This window comes from Nipponia nippon, unplaced genomic scaffold (genome assembly GCF_047370975.1).
Source record: "Nipponia nippon isolate SJK-2023a ecotype South Korea unplaced genomic scaffold, ASM4737097v1 scaffold_2, whole genome shotgun sequence".
Taxonomy (NCBI): domain Eukaryota; kingdom Metazoa; phylum Chordata; class Aves; order Pelecaniformes; family Threskiornithidae; genus Nipponia; species Nipponia nippon.
Window position 1 is genome coordinate 74,877,051 of NW_028262336.1, and position 27,503 is coordinate 74,904,553.

At 38.6% G+C, this 27,503-nt stretch overlaps 1 protein-coding gene across 2 annotated transcripts in view; it reads left to right on the top strand.

The window, feature by feature from the left end:
• The window catches only part of ABCC4 (ATP binding cassette subfamily C member 4 (PEL blood group)), a 153,878-nt gene that overhangs the window by 22,868 nt on the left and 103,507 nt on the right, over positions 1-27,503 (top strand). For both annotated transcript variants that reach the window (XM_087758464.1, XM_087758465.1), the window contains exons 7-13: positions 4,136-4,261; positions 7,059-7,308; positions 11,171-11,275; positions 15,660-15,749; positions 16,111-16,302; positions 17,841-17,935; positions 18,039-18,125. In XM_087758464.1, the coding sequence (XP_087614590.1) occupies positions 4,136-4,261; positions 7,059-7,308; positions 11,171-11,275; positions 15,660-15,749; positions 16,111-16,302; positions 17,841-17,935; positions 18,039-18,125 (945 nt within the window). The remainder of the gene's footprint in view (positions 1-4,135; positions 4,262-7,058; positions 7,309-11,170; positions 11,276-15,659; positions 15,750-16,110; positions 16,303-17,840; positions 17,936-18,038; positions 18,126-27,503) is intronic.

Here is a 27,503-nt window from a genome sequence, read left to right on the forward strand (position 1 = left end):
GTACTGCTCTGAGATCAGCTTCTGTCTGGTGAGGTTTTTTGCATTGTCTTTTATCTTTGCTGATCTTTTTCATAGTCGCTAATGTGAGATTTCTGAATTCCTGTTTAGGGACTTGAAGTTGTCTGTCTTCCAGACGTGCTGAAAATATCTGCTACTCATTAGCTGTCCAGTATATTAAAAGAGTTGGGATACTTCTGTAGCTATCTTGCTGTAGATCTTGGCATAGAATTGTGTAACTCCTTGAGCTTTGCCTTCCTGCATTGATGCTTAGGGAGCAGTTACTACAAAGGCAATACTGTCAGTCCTGCCGTAAGTTTGACTAACTGGGGTGACATGGGCGTTGCAGCAGCAAGCTCTGAAGGTTTCACGTTCAAAGATCTTGCCCACTCGCCTCCAAGGCAAAGATGCAGAGAGGAAAAAGCGGAAGGAACTGAGAGAGAAAGGAAGAAAAAATTGTGATGGTGGTTTTGATGCCAGCTATGAGGTTTCTAACTGTAAGGTTCTAGGCTATGTAGATATAAAATGAGTTTGCAGTAATTTTCTATTATCGGACAAATTTAATTTGTTTTTCTGTGACTTCCCCCTAAAAAAAAGACTTGCCTCAAGTGGGAATATTGAATTATCTTCTATGTTCTCGCTTTCTAACTTTCTTTTTCTTTTGTAATTAATGATGCTCTACTTGTATCATGGGTTTATAAATGGCTTTTGCATCTAAATGGGAATATTTTTGTTCTCCTGTACTGTCTATGCATATGCTTAGTAGTCCTGTGCATCTTTGTTGCATTTGTATTCAGGGTGAATGGGTTCCTTCTAGCTCTTTGGATAAGTAAAACTTCTTTTAGTGAGTTACTGTTGTTTTCAAGTTGTATTTTAAGACAAGTTTTCCAGAGGTATTGAGACTGGCATTGCCATTGCATGGCTAGGTATGAAGAGAGAGCTGAGAATTACAAAACAAGACCAACTCGTAGACTTCCTTCTGTTTGTAACCACTGTGATAGTCCTCAGTTATTGTGCTCACGTACTGTTTCTCAAATAATCAGCCATTCAGTGTTCTCTGTCAAATTCTTAGGTTTTTTTATGATAAAACCTGTTTGTAGAACACTTCCAATCTGTTCTTACATGTGCATTTTCACTGCATGTGTAATATGCATGCATAAGTATCAAGCTACTTCACTGTTGTGTTTTTTGAGTTTTAAGTTTTTGAGGTTTTGAGCTTTGAGTCAATAGTTAAAATACTTAGCACTTAACTAGTGCCTGATCCGTGGTGGTAAGCATTATTATCCCCATTTTACAGATGGGAAACTGAGGCACAAAGAGATTAAGGGACTTGTCCAGGGTCACACAACAAGGTGACAAAAATCTCTTCTCGAAGGTATGTATTTTAAAAGTTAATCAGTGGCAGTGTAATGTTGTTTGGGTTTTTCTCCCATTCATTAACAGCCACTTGTTTGGATGCAGTGCAAGCAAAAGAATTTAACCAGAAAAACTTCTGCTTGCCTACATGTGCACAGATCTTTGTATTTGTGAATAGAAATGTATAGTGAACAGAAAGAGTTAATGGAAAAACTGAAATGGATTCCAGCTCTGTAATGATGAGTGTGTTCACATGACAATTACTGGGAATCTGCATGGATTTAAGGAAATCAGCCTATGAAGAAGTAATTTAAAGATTAAAGCTTTGCTGAAATCCAGGCATGCTCAGTGTGGCAGCTAATTTGCGCTGTTACTCAGCGTTGTACTTGTGACCCGGTCTTGTAAACACATATGAACGCACCAGTTTATGATGCAAGCGTTAGCTTCAGTGCTGTAGGAGTTTGCAGGAACGGATTCAGTATCCTATGGAATGATATACGCTGTATTATGCGGTATTGCTTTTACCTGCACAAGTACTACAAGTTTTACAAAATACACGACCTAATGTATTATTTGAGAAATAGTTCAATTATTGGACTGAGGACTATTTTATATATATTTATTCACAAGAGCTGAACCCTTTTACTGCTTAGCCATGCAACTGCAATATTCTCATTTAAAGCCCTTTTAGTTTTTTTTAAGAGAAAATCTATGTGGAACTGTTGTGTCAGACATGATGAAAACTCATCAAATACGCCTCACGAAAGCAAAAAAGAATTCTGCAGCTTGCTTAATTTAGAATGGTTATTAGCATCATAGAGGTGACGTCTCAGACACCTGAAGAATTTTCAGGTCCTTTCCTATTGTGCTCTTAAGCATGCTATGTGAGCATGTGTTTCACAGTCGTCCTGGTCTGCATGTACTCTGAACTGAATATTTTTGAAACTAGGGACATGTCTTCCTCTGCTGTAAATTGCCATCAGAGCACTGGAATTCTGTGTACTTTAAACCATTATATAATATCTCTGAGACTGTGGCTTCTGGTGTGTATGTACAAAATATGCTTTTTGCAATGTAGAAGAGTGTAACTTAAAAAAAAAAAAAAAAACAACAAAAAAAAACCCAAAGAAAAATACCCCCCCATACCCTCTTGAACATTTTAAAGCAATTTGAAAGATGGTTACTGTGATGCCATTTCAGTGGGAAAACTGAAAAATTGGTTTATGAGAACCTTTTTGATTCACACCATTTAAAAAAGAAACCTCTGTTAAGTTTATTATTTTGAATCATCTTCAGCCTTCTGTTATCTGGAGACCAAGTCTGGAAGTTAGGTCTGAAAAGTGACTGTTTCAAAAGATTGCAGGTGAGAATTGTTGTTTGCTGCTGCAGAGACACGAACAACACATGCTAAATTTTGCCTTTTGCAGTGGTGGTGTGTGCATGGGGAAGAGGGGATGAGTTCTCACATTCTTTGAGGAATTGTTCTTCTTCTACTGTTTCTTTTTGGAAAAGAGGACTTCAAAATGATAATCTCGTTCCATGTCAGTACGGTTGGTTTAGGCTAAGCTATCTTCCTCAGTCTTAATAAGAACCCTTGATGGTATTAGGGCCAAGTTCCTACATTTCTTTTGTCAGTTTTCTTGTATAAATATTTCCTAATGCCCTGCTTCAGCCATCCCAATGTTTATGGAATGCTGGTGCTGAGAAGTTTTTTTTTTTTTAAATAACAAGCAGGTGCCTGAAATTCTTTCTGCTTATGTACTTTAAACATGGCTATTTCTTCCAGAGCATCAGAGAAATCTTACAGGGAGCAGGTTAAGCTGACAAAACCCAGCCACTCTCTCTAAACAGCTCTTTTTTTTTTTTTTTTTTTTTTTTTTTTAAAATATGATCTCTGAATCTTAACTTTCATTGGTATATAGAAAAATAAGTAATTTAGCAGGAGATGGTATGTTTTATCAAAATAAGGCCTACCATAGCTCACTATGTGCGAGGTATGTTTGTCTACATGAATAAATTCAGAATTGTAATAGGCTTTATTAGCATGGTGTATGCATTCATTACATGGCTTCTAACTTGCAATGCTTTTTTCCTAATTAAAACTGTGACTTTATTATTTAATTATATATATTTTCCAGTTTGTTCATTAGTGCAAACATAATGTGGGACCAAAATAGATATATTTACTTCAGTGGTAATTACAATTAATGCTTAAATAATATTTATTTATTAAACTAAACCATATCTAGATTGGCTCTCCTAAATTATAGCTCATGTACTGTTACTAAGTAATCTTTGCTTCAGCTAGGGTTAATCTTCAAAAGACACAAATGGAGACCAGTTTCTTTAACAACATCAAGAGAGCCTTATGAGAAGGGTTATTTTGGCATTTCAAAACCATTTCTAAAAGTAGTTTTCTGATTTTTGTTTAGTTCTAAATCTAATATTTGTAAGTTTTTTATTTGGGGGGGGGGTTTGTACACTAATGGGTTGTTTAAGGAATACCATGTGTTTGTGCAAGCTGACATATAATTCTGAACATTGAATCAACTCGCAGTTCCCTGAGAACAGGGAATACCAGGAATACAGACATACCAAGTCTGTCTGCTGTGTGTCAGCTTTAAGATACTGGTTTAGGAAGACTCTTTAATGCAATTACGATTATATGAATCCTCTTCACATGTAAAAGCAAAAACTTCATTAATATGAGTATGCTATGCAATAGTAAATAGTCTCTTCTTCTTTTGAGAATCTGAGAATTTTTACTTTGTGCTATTTACAGAAGCAAGACAGCTGCCTTAACAGATGTCAGGATTAGGACCATGAATGAAGTCATAAGTGGTATGAAGATAATAAAGATGTATGCTTGGGAAAAATCATTTGCGGAACTTGTGAATGGTTTAAGAAGGTAATCCTGGAAAGATACAGCTTGGTATATGATCTAAATCTGTTTCTGTTTTTTTACATGTCAATAAGTGCATTATTTTGTGCTTTAAAGTGCAGTTTACTTGAACTTCTTTGGCTCTTTTTTTTTAAAACTTTCTATAGAAAGATCAAAGGAATAAAAACATATCCTAAGGGGACAGAAAAAAAAAAAAACTTTGATATTTATAAATTCTGGGTTTTTTAATGCTTCCTTTTATGGTTGTGTTTAAAACCAGCAACTAATAAACTGTAGTAGTTGTAACTGAACAATTTAATCCTCACAGTTCTGTAAAGTAATAGCAAGGAACCAGTAAGCAGACATTTCCCTTCTGAGAAGTATATGGAATCTGACTTTGTCCGAAATGATAGCATGCTGGGGTAGTACTCTGCTTCCCTTTCTGCTTTTTCAAGTATCGCTCAAGCCATCTGGGAAGGGTGGAGGGGAGAAAGACAGCAGCTCAGAAATTCCCTAGTTGTTCAACTGGCAAGGACAGCTGAGTTTGGTATCCTAACACATTTCATTTCAGAGGTCCATCAGCATCTGATTAAAACTTACTCATAAATTCGACTTTCAATCAATATTTGTGCTTTTACTTGACAGTATAAGAGCATTCAGTGCTAAAGGATAACTGTAGGAGTTCAGGTGCATATTCCTCATAGTCTAGTTTTCATGTTATGTCCCTCTCCAGCATATGAGTAGAAGTTGTTACCCTGCTGTAAATTCTCTTTTTTTTTTTTTTTTTTTTTTTTTTTAATTTGGAATTCCTTTACATCTATGTGCAGGCTTGCAAACTTGCTAATGTTCCCTGAGACATTTCTTCCCACGCACGTAATTGTTTCCGCCTTCAGATTATAGGATCCTGTGCTGATTGAATGTTCTTGATTGATTGAAAGCTTTGCTCTCTTGCTTGGAGCCAGAGAAGATACTTCTTTATTGAAAGCTTTCTCAGTGGGCATATTCACATCACTAAACTTTAGATTTCCAAGTTCAACACCCCATTAGGATTAGAGGCTTCCTTTTTAATGATGGAGAGAAATAAGCTCTTCCAAAACACATCTTGAGCCCTTTTCGTTTTCTTTAACTGCACTGTGGAAAACTGTAGTTAAAAGTCTTAAATTCAGCCAGGTGATGTATTGCCTGGTATTTCCACAGTGGCCCTTGACAGTTGCTAAGATGACATCTGAACTCCTCTGTTGCTCTTTTTTCCCTGTGGCTGTCCGAAGTAGTTTCCTTTTATATAACTCCGTGCCTTAAGACGATGTAGTATATTATATACAGCCTGCAGGTAGGCTGTAATTTATCTGATATTTATGGAGAGTAGCACAAAGAACTTGCTGATTATCCACAGATAGTGAGAGGATTATTAAGGATTATTAGAGGCTGGGAAAAGAGTTTCATCCAGGATTGTAGAAGTAATTGAATTAGACCCAATTCAAATAGTTTACATACAAATGTTCTTTCACTGTACTCTGGAGATCAGAGATTGTGAGCCCTTAAGCTGAAAAAATAAGTCTCTGAAACTCTTTGAAATTCTGTTAATTCAGCCAGTTTGGCAAGTGTAGTGGGAAAGTTGCTTAACTAGTTTTCCAGCAGCGCATCGTACATCCTTCTCTCCATTAAGTGAGGGCTTAATTTACTTCAAATTGTATAATCATAACTCGAGTTTCTAATCTTAGTATATAGTTCCAAGTGAAAGGTAGTCAAAATGATCAAGATTTTCCCTGAGAATTGCCATAATATTTGGGACGAGAAATTAGGAATCGTTTCAGGATATTATAGTCTATATTATTTCAGCAGATAAGATTAGAATATATGGGGAAGGAGTAAGTTGTTACGGCTCTCTTGATAAAGAAAAACTATTATTTTAATAAGTTAAGCCTGATGGCATCCACATTGTAGACAGTGCAGTAACGTTTTGAGGATTGGACTTGATGAGTCATTTAGAAGTGGAAACTGAAATTTAACTGAAGTGGAAATTGAAAACATACGCATCAGCAGCTTTTCAGTTGCTGGAGGGAGACTTATGTGTCTGTGCAGTACTTCCATCACTATTTAGCTCGAGTAATGGCTGGCAGAACAATTGGCCTCTCAGATCAGTATTTTCTGAATTACAAACCAGAATTCCCAGAGCAAAAGAAGCCAGGAGCAGGGTCCAAATGGGGAAGGATTTAGACTGAGATCAAAGGAAATACTGCAGATCCTGTGATGCAGCTTGAGGAGCAGCAGCTGAATAATGCCAGATACTAGGGCCATGGGTGATCTCTTGATCTTCTGGAAGTTGCCCTGTTTTTTCAACTGCAGAGTATGTGTTGATCTTATCAGGAGTTTTGTGACTGAATTCTACTGGATTTTGATATTGGAAGGATAAGGAGTTTGTTGGTGCTTGGCCTTTATACAGAGGTTTTTTCGTCTTTGCTCTTGTACACAACCCAGAAAGATTCAAAGCAGATGCGAATCTGAATTAAAATACTAGTTTGACCAAAGCAGAAATAAAGAGTATTTTGGTTTTCTGTCTCTGAAAAATATTATATTTAGTATCTTAGTAGCTATAGAAAACAATTAATTTTCCCCACTCCATTTCTAAAGCCTTTTAAATTCTCTTTTGTTATTTACCATGTAACATACTTTCTTTGCAGTTCTTTACATATGAGTTGGGGTGGTGCAAGGGGAGGAGAAAGGATATGAGTAAGATCCTGGGAGTGGGTTTCCCCTCATCCTATTGTTGAGGGCAACTGTAATGAGAGAGATTGATGTGATTGTTTATATTTTGCATTTTTAGGAAGGAGATTGCCATGGTTATGAAAAGCTCCTACCTTCGAGGACTGAACTTAGCCTCTTTCTTTGTGGCAAGCAAAATAACAGTGTTCATGACTTTCATGGCATATGTACTACTTGGCAATGTTATCTCTGCAAGTCGGGTGTTTGTTGCAGTGTCCCTGTATGGTGCAGTAAGACTGACAGTAACTCTGTTCTTCCCTGCGGCTGTTGAGAGAGTATCCGAGGCAGTGGTTAGCATACGACGAATCAAGGTATGGTTATTGATTTGAATGGTATGTGGATTTCTTCTCTTATTCTAACATTGTTTCAATGTCACCGACAAAAGCAGACTTATTTTAGTTTTGCAGTTTGGGATTTTTCATGAAATAACCTCTTTTGAAAACTGAATGTGTTGCTGTGTATGCATGTGCAAAAATACGACATGCACTGTAAGGCAGGCTGAAACGTAGGAGAAAAGTGTACATGCGAAGAGGTGTTGTAGACATCTTTGAAGTAAGAGGAACATGTACAGGTATACAGGTGTGTTGGGATTGGGAGCTGGAGGACAAAGCAGGCAGGTGGGAGCTGTAGGATTCGTTTTCCGTGTGCACTGCACTACCCTGTCAGCTACGGAGGACAGGTGTGAGCCTTAGCTGGTGTCTTGTGGCTGCTTTCAATACTGGACTGAAGACTCAACTTCAATAAGGATGAATATCAGTAATGCTGCTGGTTTTGGCAGATGGACTTTATTTTGTTTGGTTTGCTGTGTGTAGTGTGTGTTGTGAATAAAACAGTCATGTTTGCTATATATACCAATACTTCAGCATAAAGTGCAAGAGCAAAAGACTTAAATGCAAAATGCATTTTGAATTTAAAACTTAAAAAATCCCAAATTGCCAGGTTATCGAAATACAGAATTAAAGCATGCCAGCCATTTTAGAACTTAATTTTGCAAAAAAACTCAGGTTAATCTAGTCTACAATAGGGAAAACACTTTAGATGTAATCATATGGCTTTGCGTAGTGTCACTATGCCATTTGTTGATGAAAGTAGCTAAAAATCTCCTATTTTATTTTCTTCTCCATGTGCTTGAATATAATAAACCAAGTTTTTTTGTTGATAAATTTTCTAACTGTACTAAGCCTGCACAAAAAACTATGTATTAAACACATAATCTTTGCACTTCAAAGAAGCATTTTGTAAAAGTTGATGCGAATGGAGTTAGAGGTTAATGTGTGAAAATCATTACCACAGCAATATTGTAGGCATTACCATTTATTACTACGGCTTAAACTAAAGTGTGGGAGGGGAGAGAAGCGCTCGGGATACTGGATGTTGCACACTGTCTTTTCTGTTCTCTCATATACCCTGTGTTCAGCTGCACGGCAGTGCTCTTTCAAGGGATCTTTCAAGCTGTGCAGGTCGAGAGACGTGACTGGCTGAAAAAGATGCCTTAGGGGCAGGAGAATGGCACTTGAGCAGAGGCAGTGACGATCTGTTCCTTTTTTTTCCTCTTGTCTCTGTTTCCAGCATATCCTAGTGGTTGCATGATTTTGCTTCTGACAGCTGGCTCCAACTCCCTTGCATTTATGATTCCTTAAGGATGGTTTTTGGAAACCAGCTCCAGAATCGAGGTTCATTGGGCAAAGAATTGTTCTAATGAATCTGTAGCATCCTTGATACCGTCACCAACTTCTTAGCTTCCATTTCCCAAACTGTTTCGGGGTTGGACATTTTGCTACTGAATGACAAGATGCTGCCTGACCAAAGATGTGTTATTGAAATATAAATAAGTGGAAAGGAATTAAGGAGAAGAGAGTAGGAAATACAGAAAAAAATTACTAAGGCAATGGCTAGGTATATTTGGGCAAAACTGGAAATGTATTTTTTTAAGAAGGTGCTTTCTCTTCGGTTTTGTGGAACAAGTGAGGTTTCTGCACTGATCTTGAAGTATGCTCAGATGGGAGAAGGAAGCAGGAGATGCTGTGCTCCAGGTGACAATAAAGAATGATAGTCAAATAGGAAGCATTAGCCTTTCCTCCATATTCATTTGTACATACATAAGAACTGTGTGGCAAAAAGAATAGTGGTTTCCTTATTGAGTTTTTCACCTAAGCTCTCTTTCCCCCTTGTCCTAGCAACGCATCTCAGAGCTGGTCTGCATCTCTTCTTGAACCTCATTCACTCTTTTGTGGTGGCATAATAGGCTCAAGGTCACCTCGTGAAACAAAGTGAGAGTGGTTGTTTTTCAGAGGGTTATTTTGACAGACATGCAGAAAAGAGAATAAGTTTCAGCTGTGTACAAAAGATAGAGGTTTCTCTTTCAAGGACAGTCATATCTCAAGCTAATGTTTGCTTCTCAGCATCCTGTGGATGGTAGCAACTTTATTTTCCTCTGCACGGAAGATTATTAAGTACTAAAAGAATGGAAGAATGTTTTAAGAGAACTTAAAGAGTCTCTAAGGCTTAAGTTATTTATTGCATTTGAAAGTTTTATTTCTAGTGTTGATTTTTTTCCCCCCATGGTTTAAAATTCATGGTGTTAACCATGTAATTTTTTTCTTCATTTGTACTGGTTTTATTTGAAATCTTCCATATGTGATACTGTAACATTTTTGAGTTAAATGGCTAGCTAGGATTTATACCTGTGGTGAATGCTACTGCTAGAAGAGAAATTCCTGGTAAACTCAGAAACAACGATTCCTTGCTTGTAACTGCTGGTATTTCAGCCATCATCTAAATCCAAATCACACTTCTGAGGTCTTTTCTCAAGCCGCACACCCCAGTACTGATTTAGGCTGTGTCTGGAGTTTCTTTCCCTGCCTACCACTCTCTTGTCCCGAGTTCTCTTTTATACACGTACCCGTTTGCCTATCTAAAACAGCGCTCAGCAATACTCACCTGCCGGAGAGCTCAGGCGTGTGTGGCTTTGCGCTTCTGCCTTTTGGTGGAGACATATCTGTATGTGCATTGAGTTTGCAGGCCGCTGCGTTGAAACACTTGACTTCTCACCGCTCTCTGAAACGATACCCGCCAGCGCGAGTTTGAGCAGTACCTCTGGGCCTCTTAACACCTACCAGTACCCTTCCTGCCCTCCCCTGGCTCCCGCCATCCTCCTCCTCCTTCCTCTCAGTTACTGACTTCCCTGAGCCTTCAGCAGCTACCTTGCGCTGCAAACTGTTAGCTCAGCACTTGTTAACTGGTCTCGGCTTCTAAGATCAAGACCTTCCTTCTTTTCTCAAAGTATTGTCTGCTAGAGCCTATGTAAGGTCTTTATGCTCTGCGATTCAAAGCACGATAGAATTTTTCTGGTTTTGTCTTAAAATTGTGTCACTGTTACCCTTGAAAGTTTTCTCTAGAATTTGCCCCTTTCCTTTCTAAACATGTTTGAGCTATTATAATCTAGCATCAAGCAAGGTGTGCTAGAAGTGTGGCTGTGGTACAAAAGTGCGTGTTTATGCAACTTGAAGGAAAGGTTCTCTGACTGGGATATAATGTAGAAGTACAGCAGTGAAAATGCAACAAACCAGTTAGTTACACAGGCGTAAGCAATTTTTTTTGTTAATGCCTTGCACTTTAAAAGGAGGAGAGGTTCAGGTAGTGTTCTGCAGCCTTTTTGTTGCTTGCAGAATGCTTAATAGGGACAGTGGGTAGCTTCTTACCGTGTTGTCATTGTTCTTCCAAGCAAAACAACGTAAGCCTCTACCATCAAAGCAGTGGAATGATGAAGTGTTGCAGTAAGGGTTTCACCTCTTCTGCATGGGAAGAGGGAGTCAAACAATTGTAAGATTTGTCAGTGTTTTAAGGAGAAGACAGGGCGGGTTCTTAAGGTCCATTTGCTTCAGGAGTTCTGTTTTATTGAGCAGGTGGTTATTAGAGTCCTGTAGTACTTTTATGCTATTAAATCTGCACTTTTTTTTTGGGGGGGTGGGGACAGTTAGCTAGTTAGAGGTACGCTGTTGAAGGCGTTGCACATTGCTTTGAAAATGTAATTCCTTGATCGGTTTGCGGTTGTTGTTCCCCTCCCTCCCCTCAGTTAATGGTTTTGTATGCTGCTTCCAAAAATGTGCTTGGGTTCCTTTCCTGCTCTCAGTCTCACATTAGGCAATATCCTGTGCTTTTCTTTTATTGCAGAACTTTCTGATACTTGATGAGGTCTCACACTTCAAGCCGCAACTGCATGGTAATAATGAGAATGTCATTCTTCATGTTCAGGATTTGACTTGCTATTGGGATAAGGTAAATTTACTTCTACTAAATGTAAAGTATATTGGCACTGCAGGCATTTTAAGTCTAAAAAGCAGTATGTCTATGTAGAGTGTGCTGATGTTTTGTATTCCATCTTTTGTGTATGAGAATCCTTTTAGTATGTTAAGGTAAGTCTGTAGAATAGTACTGAAAACACTATCAAGTGCATCTTAAAAGTAGCTATTCCTGAATATTATACTAAATGAAAATCCTTGCGTTTCTCTGTGAAAATCTCTCTTGTTATTAAACAGCACTGTACTGTAGCCAAGATACTTAAATTGGAATTGAGGACAGACAGCACAGTAAGGTGGGTCTTAGTGCATGGGGTTTTTTTCTGTGAACTGAATGCTGATCAGTCCATTAGTCTAGAACCAGTACAATATTATACTTCTCGTAACAGATTTGAAAGCTTCAGAGACTGGTCTGCACGTATTTGTTACTCTGGTATTTTAATTGAGACTGTTCAGCTACAAATTGTTCTCTGCTTAAAATGCATGAAAACCACTGAAATTACTAGAAAAAGGGACAATACACAGGTGATAAATCTATTATGTATCCTTTTCTGTAAGAAAGGCAAAGATTGACTGTTGTTTCTGTTTTAAAACTGCAGTTGCTATGGGTAAGCAGTAATTTGTGATGAATTGGAGCAATTGCAAGTATTCTTGTGCAAGGGAAGCTTCCGTCTCCGTAAGAAATGCTGGAAGCTCTGAAAATGAGTTTTGCATATAAATGTAATGCAAATAAGACAGGTCACATATTTCCCTTTATATACCCTCTTCCCCCTGCATGTGCTGTGTCCCAAGGAAGATAAAGTGTGAAAACATATGTGAGGATCTACTGCCTCTTCCTCCTCCTCTTCCTCCTCCTCCTCCTCAGCTACAAAAGAAAATTACTATATTATTGTGCTTTACTTTCTCAGAGTTGTCTCTGTGACATAAATCTTTCTGAGACATTGAACAAATTTTTAAAAATGAATTGATATGAAAAACTTAATGGTGAATACATTCTAATGCAAAATAGAATGTATTTCTTAGCTTTGTTTTCTTCCCAAAGCAACATTGGTACTGCTGTTAACAATTGATAGGAAATGGTTGCATAATATGCCCATAAAACACCTTCTTCTTTTTTTTTTTCATGAGTTGTTTATATTGCATAAAGCAGGGCAGCATGACTGGAATTACTGGTTTCCTTTCGATTAAAAAAAAAAACCAAACCAACAAACCACCCACAAAATTGTTACTGTAATTTTCATTTTGATATTTAATTGCAGTGTGTATGGGAGAAGAATAGTTCTCCCAGAACTATTAAAAGCTGCTCAGAAAGTTTCTCTTATATACTCTTACAATGATGCAAAATAATTTTATAGAGTTGCTCACTGAAAAGATGACGAGTTCTGAGAGAGAGGATTTATAAAAGGAATAATAAAAATACGCTATCCTTTGTCAAGTAACGACTTAGCTTGCTCCCCTGACTAGGCCTCTCAAGGCTCTTTGGGTCTTTGTACAGACACTGTACAGCTGGATGGTAATTTTTTTAATTTTTAAAGATTGTGAGCCAAAAGAGATACTAAAAAAAGCAACAACCCACAAATCCAAAATCACTGGAAGTAAAAAAGGGATTATTAGCTAGACTTCTAGGAAAACAACCTAACATGGTGTATTACAGTTTATCAAAAGATAAACAAAGCCAATTAATTCATGGTCACACTTTTGTTTTAATAAGGCAAGTATTATCTTGAGTCCCACAGGCTAGTCTGATACCAGCATGGAACTATGGATTCTTCAGTACGGGTTTTTACTGATGTGCCTTGAGTTTACAGAACAGTCTGTCTGCTCAACCGAGCAACTTCAGATTTAAAATTCAAGCATTTGAACAGAGGCCAAATTTATCCCTTGTAATTTTAGTCACTTAAATGAGGAGCCTAAGTAGCATAGTACTTCTGTGCAATATATGATCTCTGTATCCTTTAGATGGGATGAATTGCATCTTTCTCTTGACTGTAGGATGTGTAAAGTCTGCCCAAGCTCCCCTAAGGAGCTGCTGCCCCTGCAGGGATCATTCTTGTGTCCTTCTGTCCTCGCACTCTGTGTCTCTGTTCCCTCCCTTGTGCTGGTGCCAATGCTTGTATGTACGACCCTGTGGTGAACCAGTTCAGAGGGATAAAGCGACAGAAGATGAATTACTTTTAATGTGATTTGTTTTCTGATAGCTGAGTCCCACGAACAACCCGTCTGCAAGGCTAGGCCATGAGAAGTGGCAGAAGAAAGGAAGTGAAAGATGCGAATAGTTGACAGGGCACAGGGGAGCTGGGACATTTGTGGTAATGAGCTGTCAGATGAACGTAGCTGTAATATTAGTCTGTGCTCTAATTTGAGTGCCTCAGTTTAGTGCTTAAAAATAGGTGTGATGAATTCAGGACAAATTGTCTTTAATTATAAGGAATGCTATTTTGCAAAAATACCATGCCCCTTAGGTGTTTGTAGCCATGCTGTTTGCTTGCATTACTACTTTTGGATATGTACTATGATATCTTACAACAGCACTTTAATATTTGGGTAATAGTTTAAAAACTTTTTTGAAATTTTCTGTAATGTTTTTAGGCTCTTATGATACATTTTTTTCAAAAACCTGAGTGTGGGAGGAAGTATCTTTGCACTTTTGTGAATACAGAAGCACAACCTCAAGAGATCTGAAGAAGGGCCTGTGTGTCTGAAAGCTTATTTACTTTTTCCGTATAGACTAATTGATTTAATAAGAGATATTTTCTCTTCCTACAAACTTTGCATTAAAAAAAAGCCTTGGCTGCTATAAGTTGGTAGAGTTTCCCTGACCTTAGCACTAGCTGAGCACCTGAACTGTGTACTCTGGACAAAGAAATCAAATTCATGGTAAAATGCTGATTGGGAGTGGGGAGTGGAGAAAAGGAAAAAAGCCCCGTTGATGCCACCTTGTGGAAATTAGTAATAGCAACAAAAGTAGTTTTGCAGAGTCGCACAACGCGCCCAAGTTTGGGTTCTCACAGTAGGACTCTGATTTTATGTGAATCCTGCAGTGCTTCTGCGAGGTGGGAGCTGCGATGGGGGACGTGCAGCTTTGAGCTCTGGGTTCAGTGCTGCCGAACCAAGTATTTCTCCTGGCATGAGTGGACACACACATGCTAGCCCAGCTCTCCCAGCTGTCATAGGCGTGGATGGATACTGTACCTGTGTCTCTCCCAAATAATTTGAAATGAGTTGCAAGCTTCCCCTTTTTGCAGTCCCAGCACTTGGTCAGGTGGCATCTTTTGTGCGGGGTTAGGTGGTGGCCTCTTCAGCTTCTTGAGCTTCGAAGGGTGGCTGGAGGTTTTAAGCAGTCTGCAAGCTGTTAAGAGGTACACTAGATATTCTTCACCTTGCTCTTCTTTCCTGAAGCTTAAGGCTGGGTTTTCATTTGGTCCTTTAATAGAAATAGTCTTACTTTTTTTTTTTTTTTCCTTAAATGCGTGTATTTTCCTGCTTGCATTTTAGTGTCAGTCATGCTTAGCGTGGTCTAAGATGCATGTAAAGGCAGATCCTGTTACAAGGGTGTTTTGCTTTAATGAGAGGGAGCTGCACCAGGCCCTTAGGAATTGCGGTTTAGCATAGCTATTAAAGACATGAGCATCCTTTCTTTTCACAAGAAATACGCATTTTTACAACCTTGATAGGAGAGGTGCAAAATACGTTGGGAAATAAGCTCTTATCAGTAGTGTAACATAAAGGATAGGCATACTAAAAAGGAATATTAAACAAACAATCCTAGCGTAGTGTATTTTCACACAAATAGCCCACTACGTTGTCCATGAAAAGTCTCTGAGAATCCACGACATACAAGATGAAGTCATGTAAAATCAAACGGCATTTTTCTGTTTTTCACTTTGGGTAGAGCCTTGACTAGACCAAACACAGACCTAGCTTTCTTGGGGCTCCGAGAGAGCTTCAGCCCTACCCTTTTCCAGCATTTGTCTGGCTGCTCGGAGCTGCTGGGCGTGCTGTGCTGGGGCCATGAATGCCGGTGCGATGGCCAGCAGGGAGCTCCCGTTTCCGAGGCTGCCACCCCAGCCTTGTACTGAGCTGCAGCCGAGGGTGTGTGGGCTTTTTGGAAGCACTGCTTCTGCTGCCTTTGGGTTCCTTATTCCTTGAACGCTGTTTATCTGTGCTAATTGTTTGTGGTGAAGGACTGGGGTCTTTCAAAAGTGTGTGTGAATTACTGAAGAGGCAAACTGCGTGCCTGAAAATATGGTGGGCATGTGGGTTGCTAATTTAGTGATTTACGTTTTGTTTTCTGCTTCTAAAGAGTTGTTTTGATGGTGCGTATTTCATCACTGAGGAAGCCTAACTTTTTCTCAAATCCATAGAGTTTAGAAAGCCCAGCACTTCAACAACTTTCATTTACTGTCAGACGAGGGGAGTTATTGGCTGTGATTGGTCCTGTAGGAGCTGGAAAAGTAAGTCTTAACGATTACTCCATTCTGTGGGGTTTTTATGAGTCTGTTAAACGTGACTAGAAATTTGGAAATGTACAGTTCCTTTCTGTGTAGAATAACACGCTTCACATCAAGATACTGGCATTCAAGAAAGGCAGATGTCCTTGTAGGGGTGGGGAGGAGATGGTTCGGAGTTAAAAAGTACTTTGTACGTTGCTCCTAGACTGCATGTAAAGGGTACTGGTGCTCTTCTACTGTTAACAGTAGTTTGAGTGACAGGGTGAAATAGGCCATGATGCCAGTAAACACTGCTCAATCTCTGTGATGTCTTTAATGCAATCAAACTTTTCAATTTTTATTTTATTTTCTTAATCTTTTCCAGTCTTCGCTCTTAAGTGCTGTGCTTGGTGAGCTGCCTAAAGACAAAGGTTTGATAAATGTTACTGGAAGAATTGCCTATGTTTCTCAGCAGCCTTGGGTGTTTTCTGGTACAGTGAGAAGTAATATATTGTTTGACAAGGAATATGAGAAAGAAAAATACGAAAAAGTTTTAAAAGTCTGTGCTCTTAAAAAGGTACGCTTTTCTGTTTGTGTGTTTTATTTTCACGATCTTTGTTTTTATCTTAGTGTTTTTTCAGACTTGTGCTATGTGTTGCAATATATAATATATAGAATTGATTATTATTAGTAGCATATGAAATAAATCCTGTCACAACATAAATATGTGTAATTCTTCTTGACATCCATGTGTACATGTATTCTTGTAATTCCTAAAACTTTCACTAGAGGGAGGTGTAGCTTATGTGAAGCACAGACAAATCTGGAAAAAGCTATTCCCAATTATTTAATTCCATAATCACGTTTAGCCCTTTTCACTGGTATTATGGTAGGGGTGTGTGTAAATGCAATAAAAGGTGGAAAACAAATGATCAAACTAGCACTATTTGTGACTTCTATTTTGTAAATATCCTATATGCTTTTTTTAAAAGAAATGTCATGTATATCATGTATTATGCATTGCTAATGGCTATCTATATATTGGAGAACTTGCTGAGCCCAAGTGGTTTTATGAAAAAATATTTTTGAAAGGTCTGTGCGCTAAGGAGTTTGTGACATGAGATATAGAAGAGGATTAAGCCAGATTTGTCAACAAACAGACATTTCGCTTGGCAGCTAAAAAGGTTTTATGCAGCATGTTACGATATTCCTGTCAGCAGCGACACAGGTGAAAAGCAGATGGTTACTGTGATGAAAATTTTTTTGCAAGGTTTTTACTCATGGTAGATAGAGTTTTACTATCTCCTGCTGATATTCAGTCATATGCTGTTGTCTAAACTTAAGGTTTTAGTGACTTTAAAAGACAGCAAACTGCATTTAAAAAAAAAAAACACACTTCATATTTGATGCTAGACTTGCATTCATAGTTTTCTTTGAAATTTATGTGTCTTATGAAAGCTGTGAATGAACTTTCAGAATATGTTTTATAGCTTAATATAAAACTTCTGTATTTCCTGAATAGGAATTACAATAATATGACATGGAACACTGTATAATTTTGTTCTCTTACTCATAGTTCCAAGCCCCGTAAATTAACCAAATTTGTGTGATGAATGTTGTGATTATTTCTCTTGGATACATTGCAGTAAGAATAAAAGTAATGCAGTTCTTAAGGATGTTGCCAAATGGAATATAATTTACTGATAAGAGTTAGTTCAGTTTTATTTATTGTGATAGCTCGTTTTGTTCTAGTAAAAAATAATTAATTTACTGTTATACTTCATAATTTTTAGTTTGATTTTCTTGAATCATCAGCACATATTTCTTGTAACTAAGAATAGCAGTGCACTTCCCTCTGGCAAAGCTGTAGAAAAAGTGGACTTTAAGATCTCACCTATTCTTCCTGCTTTCTTAATTGTCTTTTGCTGAAGGTACAAAGTCATAAAGTAACCGTGGATATATCATTTAGTATAAATCCTTGTGTTTTATTGTGAAATGATAATTTAATACTTTCCAAGTAAGAAAATGTCATGTTGAAGCAGCTTTGTTGGTCTTTGAAATTAAAATGATGGGGGGGAAAAAAAAATCTTGCTCTCTGTTCTTTCACATTCACAGGACTTGGAATTATTAGCAGATGGTGACCTAACAGTAATAGGAGATCGTGGAGCTACGCTGAGTGGGGGACAGAAGGCCCGTGTAAATCTGGCCAGGCTAGTGGTTTTTGCTGTTTCTAAAATTTGCAAATTGTCAGACTTAGTGACTAAAGTAAACAAATGTAAGACACTGATACTGACTTTTCTTTAAACCTTTTAGAGCTGTGTATCAAGATGCAGACATCTATCTTTTGGATGATCCACTGAGTGCAGTAGATGCTGAAGTTGGAAGACATTTGTTTGAAAAGTATGTTATTGCTTTATTTTCATTTAAAATACAATTGTTATCTCTTAATTCCTTACAGAAAAAAAAATTCCTTATAGAAAGTATTTTGGGGGAGATGAATCTCTTCACAAAACTTAACGCATTCACTTTCTGCATTTATTTTTTCTCTATTTTATGTATTTGAAACACATGTAGGTTTTTTTCCTATGCGTGTCTTTCATTTTGTTCTTTATTTTTAAAAGCCCTGTAAAAGTCTGTTGTGAAGATACTATGATTAGAATTATTCTTAAGGAAATATATGCCATTTTCTTGAGGAAAATGTCAGATTTCATACATGAATATAGGGGTTTATGGATATTGGGTTTTATGAATATTAGTACTGAGTGGAGAAGAATATGGAGTAGGATTTTAAATCACTTCTTAGTTTGCTGCAGCTTTATTTGTGTAGTAATACACTTAATTCAAGTGGCTAAAGAAGAGGACAGAACTCAGATTCCTGAGTGATTTTTCATTTTTGTTCTTGAATGGTTGAAGTTTCTCTTAGGTAGGTGAAATAGGGAACTGTGGTGTGCAGAGTAGACTCTGGAGAGCAGAAATAGAGAAAAAGAGAATGTATAAGCTTACCATAAAAGAGAGAGATATCGGACCTTCCTCCATTCCTGAAGAAATACGAGAGTGTTCATTAAAAGTCAGGTTCCCTTCTCAATAAATTTCCTCTTCTCTGTCTCTCTCTTCTTTCAAACTGCCTAATCTACAGTACATAGTGAGTATGAAAATAATCCAGTTATTCCCAGCCAGTGTTTCATTCTTGCTTCTTCATACCCTGCACCTCTCAGTATCAAAAGGTATAATCTAGAATTTATTAGAAGTAGAAGGAAAAACTTCCATTGACTGAATTCAGTGGGCTTTGGTTGAAGCCTTAAATGAGAGTGTTTTCTTGAGCATACTTACATCCTTTGAATTCCATGCTCTAAATACATGAATTAATTTGGGTTTACTGTTGTTCCTTCCTCTCCACCCCTAGACAATCATAAAAACTTGTCTTGCAGAAATGGTCGTAGAATTTGCATTGACTAGCATTGCATGCATGTTCTTTTTCCCCATGCAGGGAAGCTTTTAGTATCTAAATTTGAAAATAGTACATCCTGTTGATGTTTGCAGTTTCAAATCTGGAGATCCCTCTGAAACCCCACCAACATTTTGTTTTATTTTATTGATTTCTTCAGATGGCTACTGTTTGTTTCCATCAGCCAGTGTGGAATAAGAGGTTTATGATGCATAGGCTTTATGTTCATTATTCTATGCAGGATCATTTTCACCTGTCACGACTGATAGGTGGAGTTCATGACTTCTATAGTTCACATACTCTATCAAATTCCTTTCATGCCCATTGAAGCTATCTAGGCTTTAGCTGCTGCTTTTCTGTTTCTGCACAAGATCACTCTGCAACTCCAGCATCTGACTCTATCAGTGCCTGAGTTCTGAAAGTGCACCCGCCTGAGCTGTTAGCCTGTCTCTCCCTTAAGTCCTAAGGTCTTTTCACAGAGAGGAAAACAGGAAAGTACAGTAGTGCCTTGCAAGGGAGGTCGGGTTGCCTCTTCAATTTATTCTACGTTTTATGTGAGCTGTGACGTTGGGAGCATCTACATCTTACTGCAAAACTGGAGGTCTGGATTTTTGTACATGCAAAGCCATAAAGGAGCTAGAAACCGTTGCTCTGGTAGCACAGTGTATGTTTTGCTGATAAATGTGTGGAGATGAGGAGGAATAAGGAGATTATCTCAGAGAATTTGAAACTCGGAAAACTAGCTGGGGTTCTTCTTTTACTTTTGTTTACTCTTCCTCCCTAACTCTAGATCAGTTAGAGTGAAACAGATAAATGTAGAATGAAAGCGTTTCATGGAGAAAATGGACTGGGTGGAGTAGTAGTTGCAAGGAAAACTGAGCAATGCCTCCTTGTTAAAGATCTTGAGGGAGGGCTTTTTGACAAACAGATGTTGTCTTCTGAGGCCTTCATGGCAGCTATAAAAGGGGGTAGTGGGGAGAGTGTTAGGTTCAGTAGCTTGCTTTGAAAAACAAGGCAGGGCATGTTCTTTAATGCTTCCTGAATAGTGCTAGAAGTTTGGAGAAGAAAGAGAGCACTTGGGCAAGAATGATTTCTTAGAACATGGTGCTGAGGAATGTCTGAGACACCACTTCTTACAAGCTGCCCCCAGGAGTCCAAACCACGAGGCATAAAACAATGGATGAGATGGAAGAAACGGGATTATTTAATGAGAATCTGAAGTGAATATTGTTCAGATCACTCACTCATTTCCCCCCGCCGCCCCCAATTTATATTAATGTTCAATTTTTTTAGAAGTGTTTAGTCTATGTGTTTACATCAAAGATAGGTATGTTCCTAGTAATTTCCTGAAGCTACGGTCTGTGGATGGCTGGTTCATTACATTTGCTGCTTCTCTCCATTCTGTTCAGCTACTGCAGTAAACAGTCTAAAATATATAAATACTTTTCCAATGAGAAAGAATGCGAGTAGCACAGCTCCAGTGGGAAAACAGTCCATGATATTATTAATAAGGGATTGTGTCTCTTAAGAATTTCTCCATAATACAGACGAGTCGTTCCGTGGATGATGGAGCAGATAAAGCCAGTTTTCCAATTAATTCCTCTCTTCTGGTCAGACTCCTTGGGGCCTAGTAAGGTATAAACTGGAGATTACCTGTTCTTGTGTTATTTGTAGTCTCTTTTCCTGTGAGTTCTCTTGGTATTTAACAGTAGACATGCTTCAGCCTTTTCCCAATGTAGGGGCACCAGTATAGTTCTGTGGTTTTGTACATATTTGTGTGTATATGAAAATATGCGCATATATATATATATAAAAATAAAAATCGCTTTTTATTAACTTTTAAGGAATGTGGTATTTTGAGACCTCTAGTTTTGAAATGAGGGACAGCCATACAGATACAGTAGCATGTTTCCTTGTATGACAAAGTTTGGAGTAGCCTGTGGTGTTCTAAGAAAAATCATTCAGTCATGCTTGGATCCCAAGAAATTTCTTGCTTTCCCTGTGCGTCTTTGTAAACCGATTTCTATATATTATATGGTTGCGGATCACCTTTGGATAGAAATTAAATTGTGTCCCATCAGTGATACTGACTCAAAAATGGTGTTTTTAAGAGTGAGGTTTATATTCCATCAGTCTATTGAGACAGATGCTCTTCTTTAAGTATTGTTCTTCCTTTGTATCTTTTCCAGTGACAGGAGCTGTGTGCCAGTCTCAGTTGACGGTCAGCCTGATTTCTTTCTATTCCTCCTCTGTGCTTGTGAGAGTAGACAGAGTTGCAGGACAGTTTGGGAATCTTTTAAAATCAGACCTGAAGTTGTGATGACAGTTGGGAGTGGTATGCACAGGTGTATCATTTGTCTTTTCTGTCTCAATTTTGCCTCTGGAACTAGATAAAAGCTGCAGAAGAAATCACGGCGTTTATCACAGCACAGTAATGAACTTTAGCATCTATTCAGATGGAGCACCTCGGTACCAGGTGGTGGCCTCCTGTAGGAACTCAAGGGACATGTAACTGGGCAATGGGTCATGGGATAACCATATGTTGAGGCTGGCTGGAGAGTCACCTGGCAAGTTGACCAGGTGTTCTGAAAGATAACGTCTCTCCATTGTCATCTGAGGTAACTGAGCGTTCCCCTGCGAGAGAGGAAAGGGAGCGTGCATGGTTTTGTAGCAAAGGTGTCCTTCATAATTGCAGAAAAAGGTGAGGAAGAACTGAACTGACGGCAAAGGAAAGCAGGAAGTTCCATCATGCAAAGTGCATGGATTAAGACATCCTGAATTACTCAGTGCATTCTTACCTAAGCCCCAGAAGTGCTTGAGGGGAGGAGCAAAATGAAGTAGGGAAAATGAGTAAAAGGAATTTTTTTTTTTTTTTAATTAGATATACAGATCTGAATATTTACTTCATCTATTTAAAGCAATTTGATTTTTGGAACCGTTAGGAGTGCATGAATGCTTCCGGTCTCATATCTCTCAAAGTGGGGTATGCTTGTAGAAACTTTGAGGAAAAAGTGCTATCATGGTGGTGTAGGTAATTAAAAGCAAGTGGAGCTCATCAGTCCTGTAAAACTAGCAGATAAAAGCTAGAAGGTCTCGTTTCTGTAGAGGGATTACAGACACAATCAGTGCATCAGAGGAACCAAGCAAAGATAACCCTGGCATGTACGTGTCAGTGCTGTGTTTAAAGGCATATGTATATTACATACTTTGTCCACTGATGGCAAGTGTACAGGGGATTTGGTGTGTAAATTTAAGGATTTCACTCTGCTCCCTTTCAGGTGGGATCTCGCTAAATCAGTGATATCTCTAAGGCTTTGCACTTTGTGTTTCACACCTGGTCCGTACTCATTATGCCTCTGATACCACTGCAGTGGCTACAGCCCTAATGAGAAGTGCTGGGCAAACTTGAATGCCCTGTACATCTTTTTTTGTGTTACAGGTGTTGCTCTTAAAAACATATTAGTTATACCTTTACATTTAGATGATACAATTGAAATTCCTTGATCTTTGTTGTGCTTATTGTAGGGAATATGTTTAAAAGGCATGAATATGTTGTAGTAATGTTGCTTGGGGTTTGGGGGTTTGGGTTTTTTTTGTTTTTTTGGTTTTTTTTGGTTTTTTTTTTTTTTTTTTCCAGAAAGTGAAAAGCATACATGAGATAACTGTACATTGTGTGTTTTCAAAAAACTGTAAAATTTTACAGTTTTTATCTCGCAGAAATGTACGTGAGTTTGGTTTTGGTTTTTTTTTTTTTTAAATCATGTGATATAAAAGCAAAAAAAACCCACTTGCAGAACCCCGGTGTAGTTGTGTGCTTTAGTGGTCTGTGGGTGCAGTTGCAAAACAGTATTACGAATACTAAACCAGAAATGGGCTCAAGAGGGACGTATGCAAATTCATGTAGCAAAAGTTCATGAAGAGCTACTTAAACACTAAGATCTCTGGCTCAATAAAGCCCCTAATATATGGACTTGGAAGCTGGAAATGTGTACCAAAGGAAGCATCACTGTATGTTTGCTTATATCCTTTCTCCAGCCATCCACTGCTGGCTGGTGCCCCAGACAGGGCAATGGATTTTGTGGACCTTTATTTTGTACTAGAACGGTTGTCCTTACACGTTAATCCAGTGGAGGTTGGGACTTGGCATGAGATAAATGGTTAGCAAGACAAGCATAGAAATGAAACAGCATCATAGAAGTAGGTGTGGGGTTTTTGTCTCTGGCAAATATGTCACGCTTTTTTTTTTTTTTTTTTTGTGCTGAAATTTTTTAAACTTCGAAATGTACGAAAACAACTGGGGGATTGTTCTCCATAAACCACTTAAATTTAAAGGGAAAGGAGAGGAAAGCAAATGTAGTAAGTAAATTAATATAACAAAGGCTTTACGCCTATGAGCACTTCTGCATGTGCTTTAATTTCATTTCAGTGGTTATTTCCATTAAAACAAATATAAGTATTAACTAGAGTAAAGTTAAACTTGCATGTGAACTTCCAAAAAGGAGAGGCAAAAAGAAAGGTAAGGAAGAAAATGGAATCATTAAAGATGAGACACTTCGCAGAGGTGAAAGAAAGCTGGTTCTTGGAGATAAAAACTTAAAAAAGATTAAAGAACAACTTGTCTCAAAGAAAAGAAAACCTGATAGGGAAGGAAGAACAAATGAGGATTCGTATGCACGGAGTGCCAAGACACTGCCTTTGCGTAGAGGAGCACTGTGTTGTTGTAGGCCCCCTTCTGAGTAGGTGTCTGCCGCTGCATGCTCTGCAGTATCAAAGCTCAAGCTAATTTTTTTTTTTAATTGTATAGAAGTTTGCTGTCACAGTGCAATGGATTTTTTAAATGGGTGATAGTATACTGTTACTTACGTTTGTTAACTTAAAATATTGTTTGTTTATTTTTGTCGAATTGGAAGAGTGTAATTTCTGGAGAGATCTATCCTGAGGCTGGTATTCCTGATGGTGAATGAAGGTCACTGATGCTACATTTCCAGGTGACAGAAAACTGGACAATGCTTCAGGCAGTTCTGGAGATGGACAGGGATTTGGAAAGTCTTTGTTACAAGATGTGAATTAATGGATGCATGCAGCAGGGATAAGTGCAAAGTGTTGACTCCATGAACATACCATGAGCAGGGATCAGTAGTGCGGTAGTTTCATGGAAAAGGAGGTGCAGATTGGGTAGATCACAAATCCAGTATGAGTCAGCAATGTTACGCTCTTGTTAAGGAAACTGCGCCCTGGGACTTATGACCAGTACTGTATCTTCCACTACAAGTGAAGTAATCCTCCTGTTATGTTTTGTACCTGTAAGGTCTCAACTGGAACAATATTTCAGTTTTGTGCACTTGCAAAAAATGTAGGCCAGCTTCAGACTCCAGTCTAGCTGGGTGTCGGGGGGGGGGGACGGGGACACATGACACACAAAGGGGGGGGAGAGAGAGAAAAAACTATTTCTCACTTAAAATAAAGGGGGGGGGGGGGAAGGATTTGAGGAATTGTGGGGGTGGGGGAGGCAGGGTTTCCCCAGATTCTCTGCATTGTCAGTGAGAAAGGGAGACACTGCCAGATGGTGATTCACCTAGAACTTGGTGTTTCACCTAGAATTGATGGTTGCTTTTCTTCAGCTACATAGAGCAGTATTTCTAAAAGTAGATGCATGATGAAACTAAGCCTTAGTGAACCAGTTAAAAACATAAACGCTTATGGACTATTTGGGTTTGTTTTTTTTTTCTTTTTCAGTTCTAAGACAATACCAAGTTTTCCCTAATAAGAAATCAGCGAGCTCTCAGAGTTTTGTGCCAGCCCTTTTATCACATTTGGTTTTGCTGAGCCTGTCATTGAACTCTGGTTTCAGTCTTCTGTGGCAGCCAAGGCACCATAGAAACTTAATGCTCACTGTAAACTGCAGAATGGATGTTGTCAAATGGGGAAGAGAATATTTAAAACAAAAAAAATTTAAAAAAGGTTTTGAACAAAGCTCAAGTAGTTTGATGTTTTGAAACAGACGTTAAGTATATACTTAGTATTTTACTAGTTTTGCAGCTTCTGTGCTTCATGATGATACGGTATTTTAAATGGCAAAATTTTCTAGTGAGCTGTCTGAGCAGTGAGTTGTTTAACTCGGTAATAGATCTAAGTATACGCTCTTTGTTGCGATTTTTCCTCCTTGTGCTCATGCCAGTGAATTGTGACAACAATTTTTCTACTTGCCTGTTATCAACAAACTATTCACTAGCTTCTTTCTACCCAGATAGACATCAAATCAAGAGCTGTTGTTTTTTTAGAAATTCTCAACTGAGTGACCTGATGTATCAGTGGAAATGTATATTTCCACAGAGGTCATTTTTGCCTTCTCTCCTGAGATCAAGATCATGCAGGATGCTGTGCTGACGGCTCTGACAGTTATAATTGGTTTGCTCTGATGTTGTGATAACCCACTTTTTTTTTCTCTTCTTTTTTTTTTCCCCTCCAAATGCAAACTTAAAGTGCAGTGGGCTCACCGTGACTCAGGATCAAGATTTAAAGGTTTTCAGCCATCAGGTTTTCTAGTTTGTCCCAGTAAGCTGTTAGACATACATCTGGCACACAGAAAATTCAGTGATCAAAGTAGTATATGGGCTGTGGGACTATGTGAGGGAAAGCTAGATCTCTTCACGGTGAATACCTGATGTATTCTCTTTTGGCAGCTTTCCTGCTAGGCAAGTAAATATCCTGTAGCCTCTCTCATCTTTGTCCAGTTCTCTGGATAGGTTTTGTTGAAGATCATGTTTTGTTGTGTGTCTTCAGCTGGTGCTCTAGTTGCCATGTGGCTTGTTTCAGTGACTGCTCAGAGGCTGGACAGTAACCACACCAGAATAATACTCCCACAAAGAGCCTGGTGTATAAATAGTTGCAACTCCTCAAATAGTTATGCTGCTGCAAGTACCTTGATTAATTGCTATCTTGGCGACCTAAGAATGACATCATGGGTTTATAGTTGCTTCTTGAATGCTGCATAGCAAGCATATAACTTTCTCAGGAAGAATATTGTTTTTAACTTTACTGCACAGTTTATTTGGAAAACTATAATATACTTTCTGCATGTAATTATGCTGACTAGTACTAGTATTAACCATTTTATAGTACTCTACTTCCTACAGTCTTTGTAGAAGTGTTAAAATAGATGTTAAAAGCTGTGTAGGGAGTTAATTGGATATACAACATGAATGTATGAAACACAGTAAGCAGTATGATATCATTGCTGTTAAGCTCATGTTCTTTTTCTGCCTTGCACTCCTTACTGCTTATTTGCATTTCTGCATTGAATTTGTACTATTGGATTGCTGTGGTTTTGCTTGTGTTTTTTTGGAGAATGGGGAGAGAGGATTTGTGTGTGTGTGGTTTTTTGTTTGTTTCTCTTTTTTGGTGAGCACCACCCTCCTGTGTCACGTTAGAAAATGGGAGTTAGCATGTTAGCGAAAATGAGCCCAACAGGAGCGGATCTGTGGAGAAAAACACACGGTGCCAAGGTCCCCGTGCAGTTCAGAAGGCTCTGCTTTGAGCAGGCTGCAGCCTGGCCCTGCAGGCTTCGTTCCTCGTCAGCTGAATACTGATGAGGGGTGCTACCGAAGTGTGTGTTCCTGCTTGGTTTTGTCTCGAAGTCCAGTTCATGGGCCCCAATACCACTCAACAGTATGAGTAACAGCAGATTGAGTTGAGACAACAGGGAGACGATGTTCAAAAAGACACTCCTGATCCAAATGGAAAATGCCCACGTATACACCTCCACTGGACACTTCAGTTCTAGACAATATCAGTTTTCCTCATTTGCTTAAGATGGCGAGTAGTTGAGGAAGGGGCGTCCTCTCAAAGGGTTTGTCTCCCTGCTATGTTACTGTGCGGGTGAAGGCAATGAGAGTGTTTGTAGGGTTGGATACTCAGTTGTGTCTGTGCTGTCCCTGTGGTACATGAAGAGCATGCTTGCAGACCTTTGCACTTGTAAACCATTGCTCCACTGCTATGTTTTGGGTTTTTGGGGGTTTTTTTTTGGCTCTGGTGGCCTTTCAAGGCTCTGCTGAAAAGATACTAGATTTTTTTTCTGCTAAAACTGTATGGGATTGAACTGCACTTGCCAATGGGTTCTGGTGTTCCCAGTCCCTTCTTCACTTCTCTCTCCAAATCCCAGACTTCTGTGGAAGCCTCTGAGATAAGCAGGTAAGGTACTGGAGAGGAAAGTAAGCCGAGTCCATGGGAAAAGGTTGAAGGATCTCGCTTCTCTACCTCAATGCATACTTGGATGTAGCTCAGATTGGTAGTACTGTTTACTTCTCCAGAAGTCTCAGTGGCTCACTGTTACA